This window comes from Spermophilus citellus (assembly GCF_964194105.1).
Source record: "Spermophilus citellus genome assembly, chromosome: 16".
NCBI lineage: Eukaryota > Metazoa > Chordata > Mammalia > Rodentia > Sciuridae > Spermophilus > Spermophilus citellus.
In genome coordinates this window covers 35103685-35128207 of record NC_138196.1, presented here as the reverse complement: position 1 = coordinate 35128207, position 24523 = coordinate 35103685, and the positions used below count along the sequence as shown (strand labels likewise).

The following is a 24523-nucleotide window of genomic DNA, read 5'->3' as shown; positions in this document are numbered from 1 at the left end:
AATTTCCCTTTTCTCTCCCTTTCCCTCCCATCTCATGTCTCTGTTTAATGTTAATCTTTTCCTCTTGCTCTTCCTCCCTGCTCTGTTCTTAGTTGCTCTCATTATATCAAAGAAGACATAACCCTCTTCATTAGAGTTCTCCTTCAAGTTTCCTAAGCTATATTTTACCCTCACATATTTCCCCCTTAGCATTTCATCGTATGCCTGACCCTAAGTTCACTGTCCACCACCAGAAACTGTACACCTTTTAGGAAACTACTGATTATATTTTAAATAACCAATGAATCCAACTTTTCTGGACATTGAGACTAACTATAAATGACTTAATAACAATAGTTTTCATAGGTGATATACTGTTAATATTAGGACCTGTTAATATTGCCCTTCCCCACAAAGGAGGGATCGTGGAACCATACAAGAGCACTAGAAATCTATAGAGTAAAAACAATAACACACCAGTCCCACAGAGCTGAAAAGAAAGAAACATGAGCAACATGAATAGACAAGGGAAGAAAATACCACAAACAATTCAAGACAACACATCATTAGAAGAATTGACAGCTACAGCAGAAAAAAGGACAAAGAAAGATTTCAGGATATACTTGGTTAAAATGTTTGGGGATATCAAAGAAGACATTAGATAACAAAAACAGGCAGTGAAACATCACTTTGACAATGAGCTATATAAACAAATCCAAGAAGCAAAAGATCACATCAACAGGGAGACAGAGGTTATACCAAAAAAAAAAAAAAAAACCAGAAATCCTTGAAATAAAAGAAATAATAAACCAAATTAAAAACTCAAACAAGAGCATCACCAACAGAGTAGACCACTTAGAAGATAGGAAATTAGAAAATGAAGATAAAGTATATCATTTTGAAAAGAACGTAGACAGTGGAGTGAAAATGATAAGAAACCACAAGCAAAACATGCAAGAAATATGGGATAACATAAAAAGACCAAATTTAAGAGTTATTGTGATAGAGGAAGACATAAAGGTCCAAACCAAAGGAATGAGCAATCTGTTCAAAGAAATAATATCAGAAAATTTTTCAGACATGAAGAATAAAACAGAAATCCAAATCCAAGAAGCCTACAGGATGCCAAATATGCAAAATCATAACAGATACACACCAAGACACATTATAATCAAAATATCCAACATACAGAATTAGAAGAGAATTTTAAAATCCACAAGAGAAAGGAATCAGATTACATATAGGGGTAAACAAATTAGGATAATGGCAGATTTTTCAACACAAACCCTGAAAGCTAGAAGATCCTGGAACAACATATTGTTCTATCACTCTTCCTTTAGCCTTTTTTGTAACTTCTATTTGTCTCCTCTTCTCCCATAATTATCACACCCTACAGCTCTTCTGATCTCTCTCTGTTAACCTTTAGAAATTGCAAATGCTTTTTGCAAACTTACTGTTTTTATCATGGACAATAGCTGATTACATTGTTTGCTTATTGTAACAATTAACGTTGAAAATATCATAGCAAGAATATTTGGTTTAATGCTATATATCATTATATTGGTTATTGTTATTTATCTCTCTCTAAACTACGATGTACTGGAAACCTTCAGGGACACTGAAGTTCACAGAGTAGAAAATCTACTGCCTCAGATCCATACTGTTAGATGGATAGACAAACAAGAAGAAGAAGCAAGAGGAAAAACCATCTCAAACAAACCAAAATACCTCAATAACAATACAGAGACACCATAATAGAAGAAATGGGAGAGAAGGAATTTGTACAGTTAATAGTTAAACTGATCTATAAGGTAAAAGACAATGTAAAGAGTAAAATCAGAGATAAAACATAGGAAGTAATACAGTGAAAGATTATTTAAATAAAGAGATAGAGATACTGAAAAAATCAAACAGAAATATTTGAAATGAAGAAATCAATAAACCAAATTAAAAATTCAATGAAAAGCATCACCAAATACTATACCATTTGGCAGACAGAGTTTCAGGCAACAAAGAAAAAATATATAATCTTAAAAATTAAGGTAAGCATGGAGAAAATATGTTGAGGGACCATGAATAGAACTTCCAAGAAATATGGGATAAGGTGAAAAGAACAAGTTTAAGATGGATTGGGATAGATAAAGGCTCAGAAATACAAACCAAAGGAATGCATGAACTTTTCAAAGAAATAATATAGAAAAACTTCCCATACCTTAAAAATAAAATGGAAAATCAAATACAAGAAGCTTATAGGATTCCAAATATATAAAACTACAACAGACCAACACCAATTCACATTATTATGAAAATGCCTAACATAGTGAAAAAGGGTAGAATTTTAAATGCTGCTAGTGAAAAATGCCTGGTCACATTTAGAGGTAGACCAATCTGTATTTCAGCTGATTTCTCAACTCAGATCCTAAAAGCTAGGAGGTCCTGAAACAATATATACCAAGTTCTGATAGAAAATGGATGTCAACCAAGAATACTATGATCAGCAAAACTAATCTTCAGATTTTATGATAAAATAAAAACTTTCCATGTTAAACAAAAGTTAAAAGAATTCACAATTATAAAGCCTGCACTACAAAATATACTCAATATGATATTTCATAAAGAAGAAATAAAATTTAAAATCATCAAAGAGAGGAACTATACTAGAATAGTCAATCAAAAATAATCTAATACAAATTAAAAACCAGAAACAAATCAAAATGCCAGGAAATAAAAATCATACTCAAAAATAACATTGAGAGGGGCTGGGGATGTGGCTCAAGCGGTAGCGCGCTCGCTTCGCATGCGTGCGGCCCAGGTTCGATCCTCAGCACCACATACCAACAAAGATGTTGTGTCCGCCGAGAACTAAAAAATAAATATTAAAAAAATAAATATTAAAAAAATTCTCTCTCTCTCTCTCTCTCCCCCCCTCACTCTCTCTTTAAAAAAAAATTAAAAAAAATAACATTGAGTATAAATAGCCTAAACTCATCAACCCAAAGATATAGACAAGTAGATTGGATTAAAAGTCAAGACCCCAAAAAATGCTATCTCCAAGAGAGTCACCTCAAAGGTAAAGATATCCACAGACTGGAGATAAAAGAATGGGGAAAAACATATCATTCACATGGATCTCATAAACAAGGAAGAGTTTTTATCCTCATATCTATCCTGATATCAAATAAAGTGGACTTCAAGCCAAAGATAATCAGAAGGGACAAACAAGGGCTTTTTTTATTTCTTAAGGAAATTATACAACAACAATAAATAATAGTCATAAATATTTATACCCCAAACAATGCAGCATCTACATACATCAGACAAATTCTCAATTTCAAGAATCAAATAGACCACAACACAATAATACTGGGTGATTTTAACATGCCTCTCTCATTTCTGGATAGATCTTCCTAACAAAAACTAACTAAAGAAGCTACAGAACTAAAAAATACAATTAGTACTTTAAACTTAACAGACATGTGTAGACTATTTTATCCATCAATTACTGAATACACTTTCTTTTCAGCAGCACACTGAACATTTTCTAAAATAGACCATATCTTAGGCCACAAAGCAACTCTTAGCAAATACAAAAAAATAAGAGATAAAACCTTGCATTCTATCAGATCATAATGGAATGAAAAAACACTAGAGACTAAATAATATGCTATTGAATAATCAATGAATAGAAGAAGAAATACAGACTAAACTAAAAAAAAAAATTCTTAGAGATAAATGAGAATAACAACACAACATACCAACATCCCTGAAATACTATTAAAGCAGTTCTTACACAGTAGGCCCAGGTCCATCCTGCCACCAGCAGTACTGCCTCTTCATACCAGCAGACTACCTTGGGAACTCAGGCTGGCCCAGATCTGCCCACACCAACATACATGGGACCCAGGCCCAGGGTAGGTCTGAGTTTTCCCACCCCCACCTGGGATCCCAAGCCTGACCCACTTCTATCTTGGGACAATGCAGAAACTGTCATAGCCTTCCCCACGCAGTATTCCCTACCTTTTTGACAACAGACAGGGACTAGAAGTAGCTGCTTCTCAGAGTAGGAATCCCCAAAAGAGTATAAGGCCCATCCTTTTAGCCCCATCTCTCTAAAACATGGCATCCATCTTGGGGCACCTCCACTATTATCTTGAGTTACTCCGCTATTGCCACCACCACTTTTAGTTGCAGTAGCATACATTGAGGGACACCAGAAGGGTCTGGAAGCCCAACATCACGGTGAGGGACAGAAAATATGCACAGGTACTACAAGAATATAGGGCAGAAACTGTAATATCTCAGATCCACACTGCAAGAAAGTAAGACACACAGACAACATGAAAAAACAAAGGAGGAAAGTGCCCCAAACAAACCAGGATACTATAATAAGAGAACCTATGGACAGTGCAGTTGATGAAATATCAGAGAAGGAGTTCAGAAGGTTAATAATTAAAATGATCTGTGAATTAAAGGATGACCTTAATGAGCAAATACAGGCAAAAATTGATCACTCTAACAAAGAGATAAGAGAGCAAACAGATATCAAAAGATTACTTCAAGAAAGAGATAGACTCTGAAAAAAAAATAGAAATCTTTTACATGAAGAAAACAGTAACCCCTCCCCCCCCCAAAAAAGAAAAAAACAACTGAATAGAATCATTACCAACAGACAAGATCACTTAGAAGACACAACATTAACATCAGATAATGAAGACACAGTTTCAAACCAAAGAAATGCACAATCTTGTCAAAGAAATAATATTAGAAAACTTCCCAAATATAAAGAATGATTTGGAAAACCAAATAAAAGAGGCTAACAGGACACCAAGTATACAAAATTACAACAGATTTACACCAAGGCACATTATAATGAAAAAGGAAAAGGTAATTAGAGGAGAAACCAAGTCACATTAACTACCAAAAATAAACAAAACTACCTGGGAATACAAATCATATCTAAATAATAAACCTGAATGTTAATGGCCTAAACTTACCAATCAAAAGACATAGGCTAGCAGATTGGATAAAAATAAAAAAAGATCCAACAATATGCTGCCTTCCAGAGATTCATCTCATAGGAAAAGACATCCACAGACTGCAGGTGAAAAGTTAAGAAAAACCATACCATTCACATGGGCTGTGGAAGCAAGCAGGGGTTTCCATCCTCATATCAAATAAAGTAGACTTCAAGCTAAAGTTAATCAAAGTGATAATGAAAGACACTACATACTGCTGAAGAGAACTATACACCAAATAATTCAGTATCTACATTCATCAAACAAATGATTGTCAAATTCAAGAGTCAAAAACACCACAGCACAATAATTTTGGGTGACTTTAACACACCTATTTCACCACTGGATAGATCTTCCAAACAAAAGCTGAACAAAGAAACTACAGAATTCAAGAATACAATCAATAACTTAGACTTAACTGACATATGTAAAAATATTTCATCCTTAAACAAGTGAATACACTTTCTTCTCAGGAGCATATGGATTCTTCTCTAAAATAGACCATATATTATGTCCCAAAGCAACTCTTAGCAAATATAAAAAAGTAGAGATACTACCCTGAAGTCTGTCAGATAAAAATGGAATGAAATTAGAAATAATTGATAAAATAAGAAATAAAAGATACTCCAACACTTGGAGACTAAATAATATGCTACTGAATGAACAATGGATTGCAGAATACATCAAGGAGTAGATTTAAAAAATTTTAGAGGTGAATTAGAACAAAGATACAATGTATAAAAATCTCTGAGACACTATAAAGACAGTTCTAAGAGGAAAGTTCATTGCTTGGAGTTCATTCTTTAAAATAAGAAAAAGTCAACAAATAAATGACTTAACATTACTTCACAAAGCCCTAGAAAAAGAAGAGCAAAAACATCTACATCAAAAGCAATAGAAGACAGGAACTAATTAAAATCAGAACTGAAATCAATGAAATTGAACAAAAGAAACAATTGAAAAATTGAGAAAACAAAAAGTTGGTTCTTTGAAAAAATAAATAAAATTGACAGACCCTTAGCCATGCTAACCAAGAGTAGAGAGAAAACTCAAATTTCTTACATATGTGATGAAAAAGTCAATATCACAACAGACACTACAGAAATACAGAAGATAATTAGAAATTATTTTGAAAACTTATACTCCAATAAAATAGAAAATATAAAAGGCATCAACAAATTTCTAGAGTCATATGATTTGCCCAAATTGAATCAGGATGATATACACAATTTAAACAGATCAAGTTCAAATGATGATATAGAAGACACCATCAGAAGCCTACCAACCAAGAAAAGCCCACGACTGGATGGATACACAGCTGAGTTCTACAAGGTCTTTGAATAAGAAGCAATACCAATACTCTTCAATTTATTTCAGAAAATAGAAAAGAGGGAGCAGTTCCAAACTCATATTATGAGGCCAATATCACTCTGATTCCAAAACCAGGCAAAGACACATCAAAAAAAGAAAACTGCAGACCAATATCTCTAATGAATATAGATGCAAAAATTCTCAATAAAATTCTGGCCAAACCAATGGAAAAATAGATCAAAAAAGATCGTGCACCACGATCAAGTGGGATTCTCCCAAGGATGCAATGTTGTTTTAACATATGGAAATCAATAAATGTAATTCATCACATCAATAGCCTTTAAAGATAAGAACCATATAATCATTTCAGAAGATGCAGAAAAAAACTTTCGACAAAATACAGCACCCCTTTATATTAAAAACACTAGAAAAACTAGAGATAACAGGAGCATATCTCAATATTGTAAAAGCTATCTAAGCTAAGCCCCAGGCCAACATCATCCTAAATGGAGAAAAATTGAAAGCATTCCCTCTAAAAGCTGGAACAAGACAGGGATGCCCTCTTTCACCACTTCTATTTAACATAGTTCTTTAAATACTGGTGAGAGCAATTAGACAGATGAAAGAAATACAGATAGGTAAAGAAGAACTAAAATTAGCACTATTTGTCAACAATATGGTTATATACCTAGAAGACACAAAAAAAATTCCACAAGAAAACTTCTGGAACTAGTAGATGAATTCAGCAAAGTAGCAGAATATAAAATCAACACCCATAAATGAAAGGCATTTCTGTATACCAGTGAAAAATCCTCTGAGAGGGAAATGAGGAAAACTATCCCATTCTCAATAACCTCAAAAAATAAAATAAAATAAAATATTTGGGAATTAACTTAACAAAAGAGGTGAAAGATCTATGTAATAAAAATTATAGAACCCTAAAGAAAGAAATCAAAGAAGACCTTAGAAGATGAAAGGATCTACCTTGCTTTTGGATAGGCATAATTAATTTTGTCAAAATGACCATACTACCAAAAGCACTATACATATTTAATATGATTCCTCATAGAAATAGAAAGAGCAGTCATGAAATTCATCTGGAAAAATAAGAGACCCAGCATAGCTAAAGAAATCCTTAGCAAGAAGAGTTAAGCAGGTGGCATCACTATCCCAGATCTTAAACTATACTCAGAGCAATAGTAACAAAAACAGCATGGTATTTGCACCAAAATAGACTGGTAGACCAATGGTACAGAATAGACATCACAGAGACTAATCCACATAATTACAGTTATCTTATATTTGACAAAGGCATCAAAAATGTACATTGGAGAAAAGATGGCCTCTTCAACAAATGGTGCTGGGAAAATTGGAAACCATATGCAACAAAATGAAATTAAACCCCTATCTCTCACCATGCACAAAAATCAACTCAAAGTGGATCAAGGGCCTAGGAATTAAACCAGAGACCCTGCATCTATTAGAATAAAAAGTAGGCCAAAATCTCCTTCATGTCAAATTAGGCCTCAACTTCTTTAACTTATTAACTCCTATAGCACAAGAATTAATATCAATAATCAATAAATGGGTGGATTCAAACTATAAAGCTTCTTCTCAGCAAAAAAAAAAAAATCAGTGAGGTGAATAGAGGGCCTACTAATTGGGAACAAATTCTTACCACACACACGTCTAATAGAGCACTAATCTCTAGAATATATAAAGGAGTCAAAAATCTTAACACCAAAAACACAAATAACCCAATCAATAAATGGGCCAAGGAACTGAACAGATACTTCTCAGAAGAAGATATACAATCAATCAACAAATACATGAAACAATGTTCAAATCTCTAGCAATTAGAGAAATGCAACTCAAAAATACTCTAAGATTTCATCTTACTCCAGTCAGATTGGAAGCTATTATGCGTACAAACAACAATAAGTGTTGGCGAGGATATGGAGAAAAAGGCACATTCATACATTGCTGATAAGACTCCCAATTGGTGCAGTTAATATATAAAGAAATATGGAGAATCCTTGGAAAATTGTAAATGGACCCACCATTTGACCCAGCTATCTCAGTGCTCAGTCTATACCCAAAAGACTTAAAGGGATACTACAGGGATACTGCCACATCAATGTTTATTGAAGCACAGTTCACAATAGCTAAACTATGGAACAAACTAGATGCCCTTTAGTAGATGAATGGATAGAGAAAATGTGGTCTATATACACAATAGAATATTATTCAGCATTAAAAGAGAATAAGTCATGGCATTTGCAGGTAAAAGGATGGAGCTGGAGAATATAATGCTTGTGAAATTAGCAAATCCCCCCAAACCAAATGCCAAATGATTTCTCTAAGGATGCTGATCCATAATACACTGCTGGGGTGGTGGGATGGGAGTATTAAATGAACTATAGATAGGGCAAAGAAGCAAAGGGACAGAGGGGAAGGAAGGACGCCTAGGGGTAGGAAAGTTGGTGGAATGTGATGTCATCATTACCCTAAGTATACGTATGACGACACAAAGGATGTGACTCTACTTTGTGTATAACCATAGATATGAAAAATTGTGTTCTATTTGTGTAATACAAATTGTAATGGATCCTGTTGTCATATATAACAAACTAAAATTAAAAATTTTCAAAAAGCAGTTTTTTTGGGGGGGATCGAGGGGGACTTGTGATGGAATTCAGGAGCACTCAACCACTGAACCGCATCCCCAGGCCTTTTTTGTATTTTATTTAGAGACAGGGCCTCACTGAGTTGCTTAGTGCCTCACCATTGCTGAGGCTGGCTTTGAACTTGTGATCCTCCTATCTTAACCTCCTGAGCCACAGGGACTATAGGTGTGTGCCACAAGAAAATTCACAGAATTGTACTCATTCATTTAAAAAAAAACAAAGTCACCAAATAATCTAACTTTGCATCTTGAGGCCCTAGATAAAGAACAAATCAACACCAAAAGCAGCATAAAACAGAAAACAATTAAATTTAGAGCCAAAGTCAATGAAATTGAAACACACACACACACACACACACACACACACACACACACACAAAAGACCGCACTCAAAAAACAACAAATCAAAAATTTGGTTCTTTGAAAAAATAAAATTGATGAACTCCTAGCCAAGCTAACCAAATTAAAGAGGAAAAAAACTTTAAAGTACTAAAATTTGTGATGAAAAAGGAATATAACCATGAACACTACTGAAATACAGAGGAAACTCAGAAACTATTTTGAAAATTTGTACTCCAATAAAATAGAAGATCTTGAAGACATAGACAAATTTATAAAGAAATATGTCCTACCCAAATTGAACAAGGAGGAAATATAAAATTTAAACAGATCAATTTCAAGCAATAAAATGAAAGACACCATAGAAAGCATACCAACAAAGAAAAACACAGGACCCAATGGATTTTCAGCCAAGTTCTTCCTGTTTCTCAAAGAAGAAATAACCCCAATCCTACTCAAACTATTCCATGAAATAGAAAAGAAGGGAACCCTTCCAAATTTATTCTATGAAGCTAGTATCAACCTGATACCAAAATCAGACAAAGACACATCAAGGAAAGAAAACTTCAGACTAATATCCCTGATGAACATAGATGCAAAAATTATTAATACTCATAAATCACATACAGAAACATATTGAAATGATAGTGCAACATGATCAAGTAGGATTCATCCCAGGAATGCAAGTTTGGTTCAATATATGGAAATCAATAAATGTAATTCATCAAACCAATAGTCTTAAAAACTATTGAACCAAATGATTATCTTAATGGATGCAGAGAATGCATTTGATAAAATACAGCATTCATTCATTTTCAAAACAGTAGAAAAACTGGGGTAGTGGGAACATGACTCAACATTTTAAAAGCTATATATGCTAAACCCAAGGTCTACAACATTTTAAATGGAGAAAACCTGAAAGCATTTCCTCTAAAAACTGGAACAAGACAGGGATTCCCTCCTTCACCACTTCTATTTAACATAGTCCTTAAAACTCCATCCAGAGCAATCACACCAAAGAAAGAAATTAAAGGATTCAAATGTGAAAAGAATAGCTCAAACTACCTTTGTTCACTCACAACATGATTCTACATACAGAAGACCCATGGTCTACCAGAAACCTCCTTGAACTCAAATTAATTCATCAAAGTAGCAGGATATAAAATTAACACCCATAAATTAATTATGTTTCTATATACCATTGATGAATCAACTGAAAGAGCAATTAAGAAAACGATCCCATTCACAATAGCCTCAAAAAAAAAAAAACTTGGGAGTTAATCTAACAAAAGTGGGGAAAGACCTCTACAATGAAAACTACAGTGTGCTAAAGAAAGAAACTGAAGAAGATCAAAGAGGATGGAAAGAACTCCCATGTTCTTGGATAGGCAGAATTAGTATTGTCTAAATGACCATACTACCAAAAGTACTATACAGATTTAAGGTAAATGCCATCAAAATTCCAATGACATTCTTCATAGAAATAGAAGAAGCAGTCATGGAATTCATTTGGAAAAATAAGAGGCCAGAATAGCTAATACAATCCTTAGCAAGAAAAGTGAATCAGGAGGCATCTCCATTCCAGACCTTAAATTATATTATAGAGGTATTAAAAAAAGGCATGGTATTGGCACCAAAACAGATATGAAGACCAATGGAACAGAATAGAAGGTACAGAGACAAACCCACATATATATATACAGTTATCTCATACTAGATGAGGACACTATAAACATACATTGGAGAAAAAATAGCCCCTTTAACAAATTGTGCTGAGAAAACTGAAAACCCATATGTAGCAGAATAAAACTGAACCCCTATCTGCACAAAACTCAACTCAACATGGATCATGAATCAAGACCATTTCTTCTAGCACCTACTAGAAGAAAATGTATCTTAGAAAATGTTATCTTAGGAACTGACTTCCTCAACAAGACTCCTAAAGTTCATGAAGTAAAAGCAGGACAGGATCAAACTAAAAAGCTTCTTTATAGCAAAAGAAACAATCAAGAACATGAAGACAGAGCCTCTAGAATGGGAGAAAATCTTTGCCACCTGTGCCTCAGATAGAGGGTTAATCTCCAGTACCTATAAAGAACACAAAAACTTTATAGTGGTATCCCCTTTCTCCAAAGAAAATCTTAACTGGGCTTCTCCGAAATCTTCACCATGGCTGATTTTAGGACTGTCAGCAAAAGAGTCTCTACAAAAGAGTTCAATGTAGATAAACTTCCTATTTTCATGTTGCCCTATTTTACTTGGCCACTAGCCTGGCAGAAATCAGCACTCCAGGTGCTAGACACCCCCTTACTAGTTTTTCACAAACATTTGTCCAGTATGGTAGTTTCTAGAAATATGTAAACAAGGCCTCTGGCCTTGAGCTGGGCTTCACAGAGATGTCTACATTCCTAGCAGAAGTTACCAACTGGGGCTCCATGGTAACAGCTGGTAGGGAGGAGGAAAGAAAGGGGAGAAGCTGCTCTCCCCTTCTCAGGTGTTGTCCTTGAAGGGTTAAATTTCCCAGAACAATGACAGAAAAAACTGCTTTTATGTGAACTTCTGAAGTCTGTGAACTTTTGAGTCCCTCCCCTTACATGCTGGGTAAAAAAATTCTGAAACTACCTGAACTTGGGGATCAGGGCATTGATTGATTAGAGCGAAAGCTGTTCCCTCTGAACCTGGCTGCAGCCAAATAAAACTGTTTCCTGCTATCTTTGGTGCCTTGCCTCAACTGTCCCTACAACAACGTAACATCAAAAAAACAAACAACCCTATCAATTAATGGGCAAAGGAACTGAACAGGCACTTCACAGAAGAAGAAATATTAATGGTCAAGAAATATATTTAAAAATGTTCAACATCTCTACCAATTAGATAAACGCAAATTAAAACCACACTGTGATCCCATCTCACCCCAGTCAGAATGACAAGTGTAAAGAATAAAGGAACAATAAATGTTGTTAAAGATGTGGGGAAAAGGTACATATTATACATTGCTGGTGGGATTACAAATTGGTTCAAACACTCTGGAAAGCAATATGAAGATTCTGCAAAACACTGGAATGGAACCACCATTTGATCCACTCATCCCACTCTTTGTTATATATCTGAAGGATTTAAAATCAGCCTAGCACCATGATGCAGCAACATCAATGTTTACAGCAGCTCAATTCACAGTATCTAAGCTATGTAACCAGCCTATATGCCCTTCAACAGAGGCATGGGTAAAGAAAATGTGGTATATATACACAGGTACACAGTGGAATATTGCTCAGTCTTAAAAAGAATGACTTTATGACATTTACTGGTAAATGGATGGATCTGGAAACTATAATACTAACTGAAGTAAGACAATATAAAAAAAAAGCCAAATGTTCTCTCTGATATGTGCATGCTAACCCACAACAAGTCAGGGTAGGGAGGAGAAGAATATAAGTTCATTAGATTAGACAATGGGTAATGAAGGGAAGGTAGAGTTCTGTGTAAAAAAAAATACAAATGATCATCAATATAAGAAAGTTTATATTGTCATAGAAATGTAGGATCAAAGGTACAGTGAAACATAACTCAAACCAGTTAGAATGGCTACTATCAAAAATTTAAAAATAAAAAAGTAACAAATTTTGTGAGGGTGTAAAGAAACTGGAATCCTCATAATAAAGAATAAAGAATGGGGCAATCACTATGAAAAACAATATTGAGGTACCTCAAAATATTAAAAATAGAACTACTGTGTTAATTTTCTGTTGCTGTGACCAAAATATCTGTCAAGGATAACTTAGAGGAAGAAAAAGTTTATTTGGGGGTCATGGTTTCAGATGTGTCAGTCCATCCTAGGCCAACTCCATCACTGTGGGCTTGAGTGAGGCAAAACATCATAGCAGAAGAAAGTGGTGGAGAAAACTGCTCATACCATGGTAGCCAGGAAAGGGGAATGGGAGGAGGCCATGGACAGGCCATGTTCCCATGGACCTACTTTTTCCAGCCACACCCTACCTGCCATCAAATTATTAGTCCATCAGATTAATTAATTTATTAATGAAGTCATAGAACTCATAATCTAATCATTTCAGCTCTGAACATTCCTTAACTCATTTCCTTTCACAAAAGGTTTTCAGGGGACACCTCATATCTGAACCATAACAACTACTATACAATCCATCAATGCAATTTATGGCTATATATGTGGAATAACTGAAAAAGGACCTTGAAGAACTTATCTGCCATCCCTTGGACATTTCAACATTATTCACAACAGTCAAGATATGAAATCAAACCCAATATTTATTGACAGATAAATAGACAAAAAATAGTATCTTTATATAATAAAATATTATTTGTCCTTAATGAAGAAGGAAATCCTAATATTTATACAACATAGATGAACCTGGATGACACTATGTCAAGTGAAATAAGCAGACACAGAATTATAAAGACTCCCCAAGATTCCACTTATATGAGTTATCTAAGATTGTCAAACAAATGGGGAGCCGAATGGATGACAGGGTGTACTTTGAGAGGGAAATAGAGAATTCTTGCTCAATGATTATAAAGTTAGAGTTATGCAAAATGAAATGGTTCTAGAGAAATGCTGTACAACATAAGATTTGTCTATAGTAAACTATACTGCACATAAACACTTTTTAATAGGGTATAGCTCATATTCTTACCACACATAAAGAAGTACACAAGGAAAGATTGGGAGGTGATAAATGCTAACAATTAAACATTAAATAACATTTAAATAACAATTAATTAATTGTTATAATTGTATCACAGATGTATGTTCAAACTCATTGAAAAACTCATTGAAATGTATACATTTGACATATGTATTTTTATATCAATTATACTTCAATTAAGCTTAAAAACATAAAATGTGCCCTATCACAGTAAAAATGGCTTCAATAGTTCTGAATAAAATACACCAAAAATATGGACAAGTATTGAAACCTTCAGGTCTTGTACTAGTAAAATCATTCCATGTCCTGCATAGCTGTTATATACTTCTTGATAGGAAGAAATTAGAAGTTTAAAGTGGTAATGCAGTGACTCTGTACAAGAATAATAAGAAAAAAAATGGAGACAATAACATGTAATATATTTTTCAGCAGAAATTAAAGATTAGACTGTACGTCTTGATACTTGTAGCTTTGATATCTTCAACTTTTTCTAGTTTTCTTTTTAAAAAACAACTATATATATATCACACATATATATCATAAATATACCTCCACATATGTATTTTTACATCACCTACTTTGGAAGCAATTATGAGCATTAATGAAATTAATATATGAAAGTATTTTATAACTTCTCTAAAGGAGAAGTGATTCTATTGTGATTCTCAAATGTAACTTCTTATATATTTTACTTATTTTTATTATAATTATTTATTAGTAGGTGATAATCATAATAAGTTCCAATACTGATTGCCCAAATAATTAATGGAATTTTAATTGTTTTTCTTACTCTTATTTTGGATTATACTTTTTTACTTTGAAAACATTTTCGGAGGGTTAATGTATATTGGCCCCACAATTCTAACCACATAGAAATCTAAACTCCTATAGTGTTTGTAGTGACTTCCAGTTTGTAATATAAAACATTTTAACTATTTTGATGTAATTGTTTGTTGTTGTTGTTGTTCTGATTCTTGTTGTTTGCTTGTTTTTATAGAAGGAAACCTTTTTATTTTTCCAATTTCTTTTACCAGAGAGTACTTAACTTTAAAATGATAAACATAAAACAAATATTTTTGATCACTTACCTTCCTCTCTGAAACTTCACTCTCATTTGAACTTATCTTTTTTGGCACCGTGAGATGCAGGAATATTCCTCCAGAATCTGCAGTAAGAACATGTTTTTGTTGTTGTTGTTGTTGTATTTTGTTTTTTTCCTTTCATCAGAAATGGTCTCAGTCAAGTAAGTGTTCTTAACCAGAGCATACCCTGAGGTCTAAAACCGCTAATTTTATGTGCCCACGCTTTTCGTGCTGAGCTTGCAATGGATTTGCAAGGACACTTTGGAAGTGGCTCAGATACAATTAGATACTGCAGTGCTACAGGATCTTTGTATTCCTTTCCAGAATCACGTTGAAAATTGTTTCCTTCAGGACTCTGAGGATTAAACTGAGGGCAGTGTACATTCAACCTGCATCTTCCATCACAAGGTGAGCTGACCCTGGAAGAGTAGCACGTGTCTGCTGCTGAGTTAGGCTAAGGTGCTGCGTTCACCTGGCCTAGTTGGGGGTGGGGTAGGGGTAATATGGAGAAAAGCACCAGCAGGGAATCTACACAGTGGTGTGGACAGGTATCAGAGCTATGGGAAAATTTTCCCCAGGAGGAGCCAGGCATTTCTCTGAACGAAAGGAGAAGGAACAGGGCAGCTGGCATGGTGTGGCTTACCACGGCTGGCCTGCAGCATTCCAAGCTCAGCCAAGAGTGCAAAGAGAAGGAACATGGCTGGTCAGAGCAGGGAAGCACAGCCGCGGAAGAAGACCGTTGGGCAGACACAAGTCTCGCGGGCAAGCCCTGGGCCCTGGCTCACTGCATCTTGGGAGGACAGTTTGCTGTGAGGGCCTTTGCGGGTGAGGACTGTGGTTCTGGGAGGTTTCCTGGCTTCCATACGGAAGGGAAAGGAAACAAAATGCACATTTGTGAGCAACTCAGTTGTTGTAAACGAATTTAAATTGCTTAAATTCCTCAGTAGGGATAAAGAGGGAAAGAAGCATGATTCTCTTTTTTTTTTTTTTTTTTTTTGGTCATTTCCTTTCACCATACCAGTTTTCTGATAGATTGTATTTACTGTGGAGGAGGAAGAGCAAGCTAGAAATGTCAATTACTATTACTAGCCATTTTCTACATGCTGTTGACTTAATAACTTATTATCTTGACAAATTAGGAATATATATGTATATATTTACATATATCTAGATCACAGTTTACATGGGGCCAAGATAGCATCACCTGTATTTGTGAATGTTTCTATTTAGCCCCAGTGGTAGGACTAACATATTTTTTTTTTCATATATGAATTAGATTCTTGAACAAGACATATAAATATCTATTTCAATCCAACTGTCTTTCTGCATTTTGCCTGACATCTAGTAGAGTTAAATCGAGGCAAACGCCATTCCTCCACACCCAGTAATACATTAGACTACATGACTACATGTACCAGGATTACAGCAGTCTTGAGAGTTTAAATGCATTGAATTAAACTACAACTCCCAAACTGGTTGAAAATCTATACACATAGCCATTACCTAACGTCTTTAGTCTTCTTTCTTCAATTCTAAAATAGGGTTAACAATATTCATGGAATCTAGGAAAAAATATAAATGTGGGGATACAATCTCTTTACAATTAGAGCCTCAAATGAGGGAGAAGGAGGTATTACTGTTGATAAATACTTTAAGAAAATATCTCTTTAAAGTCATCTTATTACAAAAATATTATTTAATGCAAAATTAACATCAAATGATTTATCTTAGTTTTGTTTTACCATATGATATTCACAAACTGCTTTTAGGATGGTGAAATATAAAAAATAATAGCTTTCTCATAGCTAGGCATTATTAAAAATAAACAGCTATATTATGTAAAAAATTTGATTTCTTAGTTGACCTTTAATTCTATGGCTGGTTGCTGTTACTATTGCTCTCTTCTAATATAGATCAATACAAAAAAGATTGCATTACTTTCAGGGGAAGGAAGCACTGTAATCTTAAATTTAACAACAGCAAAATTGAATATATAAAAATTACACAATTTTGTAATTTACTCTGTTAATTTGTAATTTACTCTGTTAATATATAATTTATTCTGTTAATATGTAATTGTGTAATTTACTCTGTTAATATGTAAAAATATCCAGCTTGCTTATCATATCCCATGGACAGAGATTGTATTCTACTTTTTGTGGGTTTTTTTTCCTAGTTGTAGTCTAATTTTCAAAAACAATTAGTTAAGCTTACTTTTTAAATTTAAAACTAATAATTCATCCATTAGTTTTCTCCATATTGTCTACATGAAGATGGGATGAGACATTAGAATAGCTATGATAAACATTCTCCAAAGTTAAAAAAGAAAAAAAAATACATGCACACCCTTAAACTATCAATTTACTATTTCTGTCAAATAAATATATAAATAACTGATTATTTGGAGTATAAATTCACTTTAACAAGACACTTAATTAAGCCTCTGTCTCCCGAGCTACATTTAGAAACATTTTGTCATATTTATAATATTTATACAGCCTCCTTGAACTTTTAATTACTTGATTTATTTATTCTCCTTGATCATGGAACAAGAAGACCTACATATTATCCTGCTGCATTTTCATTTTCCTAATAATTCATTGAGCTAATATCACTTGTAATAGTGTTACAATAAAGTAAAAAGATATGCAAGCGCCTTAATGGTAATTTTAGAAACACAAGACCACTATTAATTATGTGCAAAACACTGTATCCTACATCTGTTTCCTCCCTCATTCTGTGCTGTCACCTATTTTTTTACCTCTACATATTCTGTTCACAAAATTTGCTTCCCTGTCTGTTGATACTATTGGCACAACTTGACTGTCAATGTGAGGAAAATGAAGTTGTTTAGGAAGTTGAACTTCCTAAAACAATTGTAGCCAACATGGCTTTTTTTTTTTTATGAAACACACTGAAGATTTGCTATATAGCTCCAATTGTTTTTAGCCTATATGAACATGAAGGATATCCAACTGTGTGAAATCTGGAAAACATTGGAATATACTGGGACCTGTCACTCAATATTTCTAAACAAACTGAATCTATCCAGGAGCACCTACTTGTAATAGTTTTAAATTACATTGAAATTTTTCCCACCGTATATTTGTAAATACATATGATAATAAATTTAATTACCTTTCACTTAAATTTCCTGTTCTAGGCCAATATTTCTTTCTTTATTTATTTTTTGAGAATAATAATGGCAGTTAAAATGAGAGGTAGAAAAACGTCTAAATTGATTTAAAAAAAGAGGCCATTTTCTTTTTCTTGAATAGTATGTCATTGTTTAATAAGCAGGGCTGCCCTTTCAGCTGAAAAGAAGATACCTTTTAACTCTTTCAAAAACAATAATCAGAGAATACTATTAATTTAGTTTTTTTAATATGGAATTTAAATAATCTAGTTACAAAATAAATAAGTCAATTTAAATGTAAGAATGTTTTCCAATATTCTGTAACTATGCCCCAAAGATCATTATATATTTATGTCAACCAATATACTTCTGTATACATATATAGCAATGACAATAAAAATTTCAACAATATCCAATATTGTTGAAATTTTTATATTAATCTTTTATGTTTATTAAACCTTTGTTTATGTGTTATAATCTATTGTAACTTCGTTGTTTTCTCTATGCACTCTATTCACATGCAAAAAAACAAAATTATGCCTTTATCTTAAAATCATATTTCAAAATCAACTAAAAATACATTAAGACTTAACAAACAAGACCTAAAATTGTAAAAATAGTAGAGGAAGCATAGGAGAATTATAACAGTGGACTGAGCAATGATATCTTGTATTTGTCCATGAAAACTCAAGCAACAAAAGGAAAAATAGACAAAAGGGGTTATATCATACTAAAAGGCTTCTACAACACAGAGGAAACAATTACCAGAATAAAAAAGGTAGTCTATACATTGGGAGAAAGTATCTGAAACTCTTTAACCTGGTAAGGTATTAACATCCAAAATATATAAGAAATTCAATTCAATAGAAAGAAAACAACCAAATTTAAAAATGACCAAAGGATCTTACAGTCAATGGAGTAAAGGGACAACCATAAAATGGGTGAAAATATTTGCAAACTATACATTTGGAAAAGTATTAATATCCAGAATAGGTAAGAAACATGAAAAACTCAACAACAACAACAACAAAGTAAAAATCAAATCAATTTTAAAGTGGGAAACAGACCTATATAAATATTTCACAAAGAAGAAATATAAGTGACCAACGGATACATGAAAACGCTTGATATTACTAATCATCAGAAAAATGAAATTCAGTGAGGACTGGAGGTATAGATCAGTAGTGGAGAATTTGCAAAAACAAGCGCGCGCGCGCACACACACACACACACACACACACACAACATGAGATATCACCTTACTTTAGTGAGAACATCTATTATCAAAATATCTAAAGATAACAAGTGTTTGTAAGGATGTGAAGAAAACAGAACTCTCTACATTTTGGTGGGAATATAAATTAGCACAACCATTTGAAAAACATAAGTAAAACTAAAGATAACTAACATAAAATAAAATAATAATAATAAAATAATGGATAAAGAGAAAGGAGAATTTATTGAAGATATTCAAGATTCATTTAATATTCAGAAGTCCATATAATTCATTGTATCAGCAGGAAAAAAGGCAAAATCATATGATTTTATCAATTGACACTAAAAGTATTTATAATAATATCACTAATAACAAAAAGAAAATATCATTAACTATGTATTGAAGAGAATTTCTTTAAACTCAGAAAAATTATCTACAAATCCCTTGAATTAACTAATGTCGTACTCAATGGTAAAAAAAATTATTTCCCCCTAGGAAATTAGTGATGAAGATATGCTATGCTTTTTATTGTCACAACTCATAGTTAACATATAGTTGTATATTATAAAAAGGACAATAAAAATAAAAGTGGTTTGTTGGAAAGAATAAATGAAACTATCTGAATTTGAAGATGACATGATTTTCTACATGGAAATTTCAAGAAATTTACCAAAAACATCAGTAATAAAAGTAAATTCAATTATGTTACTAAATACAACAAAAAAATCAATTGCATATAGATGTATTAACAATGAACAAATGGAAACCAAAACAGAAAGTACAGCATCATTTACAATTGCTCTAAAGAAAATGAATAGAAAACAAAATCTCAAAATGTGTAGAGTATCTCATAAAAACTACAACATTCTGAAGTAGAAAACCAAAGAAGATCCAAATAAATGGCTAGATATGTTTTCTTCATAAATTGGAAGATTCATTAATAATAGAAATATAAGCTCTTCCAAAATAGATGTACATATTTAATATTGTTATATAAAAATTACAGGAAATATTTTATAAACATAAATAAGCTCATTCTTAAGTATGTATGAAAAGGCAAGAGTCTAAATAGACACAGCAATTTAAAGATATGAATAATGTTCTTTTTCCATTGTTAAAAATTACCATAGAGCTACAATAATCAAATCAGTGGAGTATTGGTCAAGAGAATACTATGTAGATTACTGTAACCAATTCAAGTATATCCAGTTAACTTTTTGACATGCAAAAACAACTGACTGGATGGTTAATAACTTTTTAAAAAATATTTTATTAGAGTAATTAGAAATTCAAAGAGAAAATATGAGATGTTAACTTAAAATTTCCCCACTCTATAAATATTAATTAAAACTTACCAAAATCAAAATGTACACCCTTTTAGAAATACCCTAACAGAAAATTTTCAGGAACTAGAACTAATAGAATCCATATGTTTGACAACAAAAACATGGTCAAAGAAGAAAAACGTACACCTCCTCAAAATTAAAATTGAAAACTCTTGGTCTGAGAAAAACACAAATCACAAAATTTGTAAAAATGTGTGCAAATCATGTATTAAAGGAAATACATGTATCTAGAAAACATAAATTCTCTCAAAATCCAATATTAAAAAATCTAAATGATACAATTAGGAAATGGGCAAAAAATGCGAACAAACTTTTCATTGAAGAAGATATACAGATGACAAACATATATCATTATCTATTGGGGATTTGAACTTAAAACTACAATTATATATATTAATCTATACCTTAAATGATAGTTAAAATTTAAAAAGGTACCATTAAATGTTGATGTGATGCACAAAGCTGTTTTTTAAAAAATATAGATATTATTGGTAGGAACTTTGAATGATGGAATTAAACAGGCACCCTAGGCTTGGCACTTGCTTTTAAAATTCTGTGCAGATTTTTTTTTTGAAATGGCATCATCAAGATGTCTGAGTAAAAAAATCCCAGTCTTCACTCTTCTTCACCAATTGATAAATTAGCAACTACCAACAGAAAATAACATCGTGATGAAAACCCTCAAGCATAGGAATAGGGCTGTGTCTACTGTGTGTTTCACAGAGCTGAATAAAAATCAGCACTGATAGGATAAGAAATAGTTCTGCTTGGATGGTGTTCTCTGCCCCCTCTCCCGAAAGCAGCACATATTCAACCCAGAGAAATACCTAGGTGTCAAGGAAAAAAAAAAGAACAGGGGAGTGTGACACCCAGCCTCTGTAGCCTTTAGGGAAATCCACTTTGGTTCTCAAATCATAGGTAACCTAGGGGAAAACGGAATGGGCTGGACCATGCTGGCCCAGATAGAAACACAGCTTACGTTGCCCGCAGCGGTGTTCAAATAGCTAATAACACAGTCCTCTAATAGAGTTGATCTGGTCACCAAAGGAAGAGTTGGGAAGGGCTACTTGTCTTGAATTACTACGTGTTCAGGCTTCAAGTCTAGCATTACTATATAATCTGAGGCTTCCATGGCATGGAGAAGAGCCCAAACAACAAATTTCAAAAGTTAGTAGGTCACGTGTACCTGGGAGTTTAAACACCCTTTCTCCCTTCGCAGCAAAGACTACCTGCCAGCTCTGTCATGTGTGGGATAAGACCACAACCTGTAAACAACAATAGCAAATATACACCAGGTCTCACATATTTGGAGGTCTAAAAAGAGCTCCTTGTTACCTAATGCACCACCTCCAGCCCTTGGACAGGGAAGAACAAGACCAACGTAGTATCAAGAAATACATCCTGTGAAAAACCAGCTCAGTAGCAATTACAGTGCCACTCCTCAGCACAGGACTCACAAAATGAGATGAGTGCTTCTCAGGGAGGTTGGTGACCAAAGGGAACTCATTAAAACTAAATACTGAGACTGGGGATATAGCTAGGTTGGTAGAATGCTTGCCTTGCATGCACAAGACCCTGGGTTCAATCCCCAGCACCAAGAAAAAAAAAAAGAAAAGGAAAAAGAAAGAACCTAAATACTGAACTGTTAAAGAAAAAATAAAATTATAGAGATAGACAAAATCAGAAACCTGAATGTAAGAATAATATTAGAGAAGTGCCAGCTTCAGCAGCATCCCAGGGACCAGTCAAGGGGAGGGGCAGCAAACAAAGGGAAGAGCATGGCCAGTGGATAAAGACATTTTTAAAAAAATGGATTGAGGCAACCTGTGTATTAAGGAGGAAGGCTGCTTTTAATGGATACAGAGTCCATAGGGTAAGTGGTTTAGGGTAAGCAAAACCCAAAATTAGTTTTCCTGGATCAGCAGATGTTCTGGGCATGGAAAATGCACTTGGACCAGGAAAGAGGACATTTGACTCTGAGCACTCAGTGTGAAAAGCCACCAGGTCTGTAAACAGGCTCTGCCCATGTGCCTGGTGAGGAAAACACCTGCCACAGTAACCACAGTCCACATGGGCCCCCTACAGGAAAAATCACTGTGGTCACCAGGGTGTGTGTGTTTGTGTGTGTGTGTGTGACAGGAAAAGCCCCCACTTCACACATGCACCTGGTGAGAAACTCTGCCTTCTCTATAGTCTGTGGGAACACCAGCCTGGAAGGATCATCCCTGGGTGCTCCACAGCATGTACAACCAGTGTGGGACCACTGCGGTGCATCTGGGACTATTGCTAGCAGTGGCAGGGAATTTGGTAGTCTCCCAACTGACTTAAAAAAAAAAAAAAAAACTTCTGGAAGACACCTAAACCAAAAAGAACAAAATAGGCACAAATAAAATTACACCTGGATCATTCAGACTCTGGATCCCAAGAGAGAAAGGTACCTTTATTGCTGGCACTATGGCAGGCATTCAGGAGTATCTGCACTCCAGGACGGACAACCAGTATTTCATATGCACAGCAGTGAAGCTGAAATCTGTGGAGGTTTGTCTGTAAACACTAAAAGTAGATTTTACTATATTGTATTACATGATTTTATGTAAGTGTATGTGGGCATATGTGTGTATGATATTTGAATATATGTATATATATTTTTCCTTATAATTTTATGATTACATCAATTGCTTTCTTCTGCAGCACTTGTTTATTATTTAGCCTTGATATTTCTTAGGTGAGATTCAAGTATATATGAGTTAGAGTTGATTTGATCTTACAGTTACTTTGGTTCTGACCCTCTATCTTCCCTTCTTCACAGCCAACATCTCGTGTTTCAACTTCATCCCTTTCTTTGTTTTATTACATTCAGTTAATCTTTTGTTCCTTCTTCCTACAGAGGACATCTACTACCATTTCCTGCCCTTTCTCTGAATATTTCAAACTTATTACCACATTTCCATGCTATTTTCTCTTTATTTAAGAAACTACAATCCCACCAAATAATAGAATTATATAGTTTATGCAACTCACACCTCATTCATGTTGAGGTAATTATTAATAGAGCGAATGACATAGTAGGCACTTAATGTCAAATGCTGGATTTAGCTGTTTTGTATTGCTGGTACTGATATTAATTGCTAAACCCACCTCTTCTATATAGGGGGCAATTAGTGTTACAGAAGTCAAAGTAGACACTGAACATTTATCTTAGTTACTTACATCAGTGCTATTCCTAGCTTCCCCCTTCAGGAGGGAATGGAAAGTGATTGGGACAATTCAAGATTATAGATTAGAGACCCTGCTGCTGAGAAATTCTGACAATTTAGCCAATCAACAGTAAATCTTATACCACACCACACCTGAGCCTAAACATGACTTCAACTCATAGACTTGGGGAGACAAAATTGTCAAAATAAAAACCAGGTTCCAAGGAAGAGCAACCAGAAGGGAACTTCAGGTCCCTCCACCTGGATGTATATACATATATCAAAAAAAGAGAGAAATTCTAGAAAAAAGAAAGAAAGGGAGGGAGGGAGGGAGGGAGGATGGATGAAAGAAAGGAAGAAAGAAAACTACACACTTAAGGACATGAGTATAAAAAAGGGGAATACATTTCAATTGATGAGGAAACAGGCAAACAAATCTCTCCCCCAAACTCCCAACACTCCCAAAAGGATCCCACAGATACAGAGTGGATGAAATTCCAGAGAAAGACTTCAAAATGCTGACTATTTAAATGT

General features: G+C 34.0%; 1 protein-coding gene across 1 annotated transcript in view; it reads right to left on the bottom strand.

Moving 5' to 3' along the window:
• The window catches only part of ADAM18 (ADAM metallopeptidase domain 18), a gene marked incomplete at both ends in the record, with an annotated part of 136663 nt that extends 120871 nt beyond the window's left edge, over nt 1–15792 (bottom strand). The window contains 2 exons of the mRNA XM_081269702.1: nt 15101–15177; nt 15738–15792. Coding sequence (XP_081125828.1) covers nt 15101–15177; nt 15738–15792 — 132 coding nt within the window. The remainder of the gene's footprint in view (nt 1–15100; nt 15178–15737) is intronic.
• Nucleotides 15793–24523: the final 8731 nt, after the last annotated feature.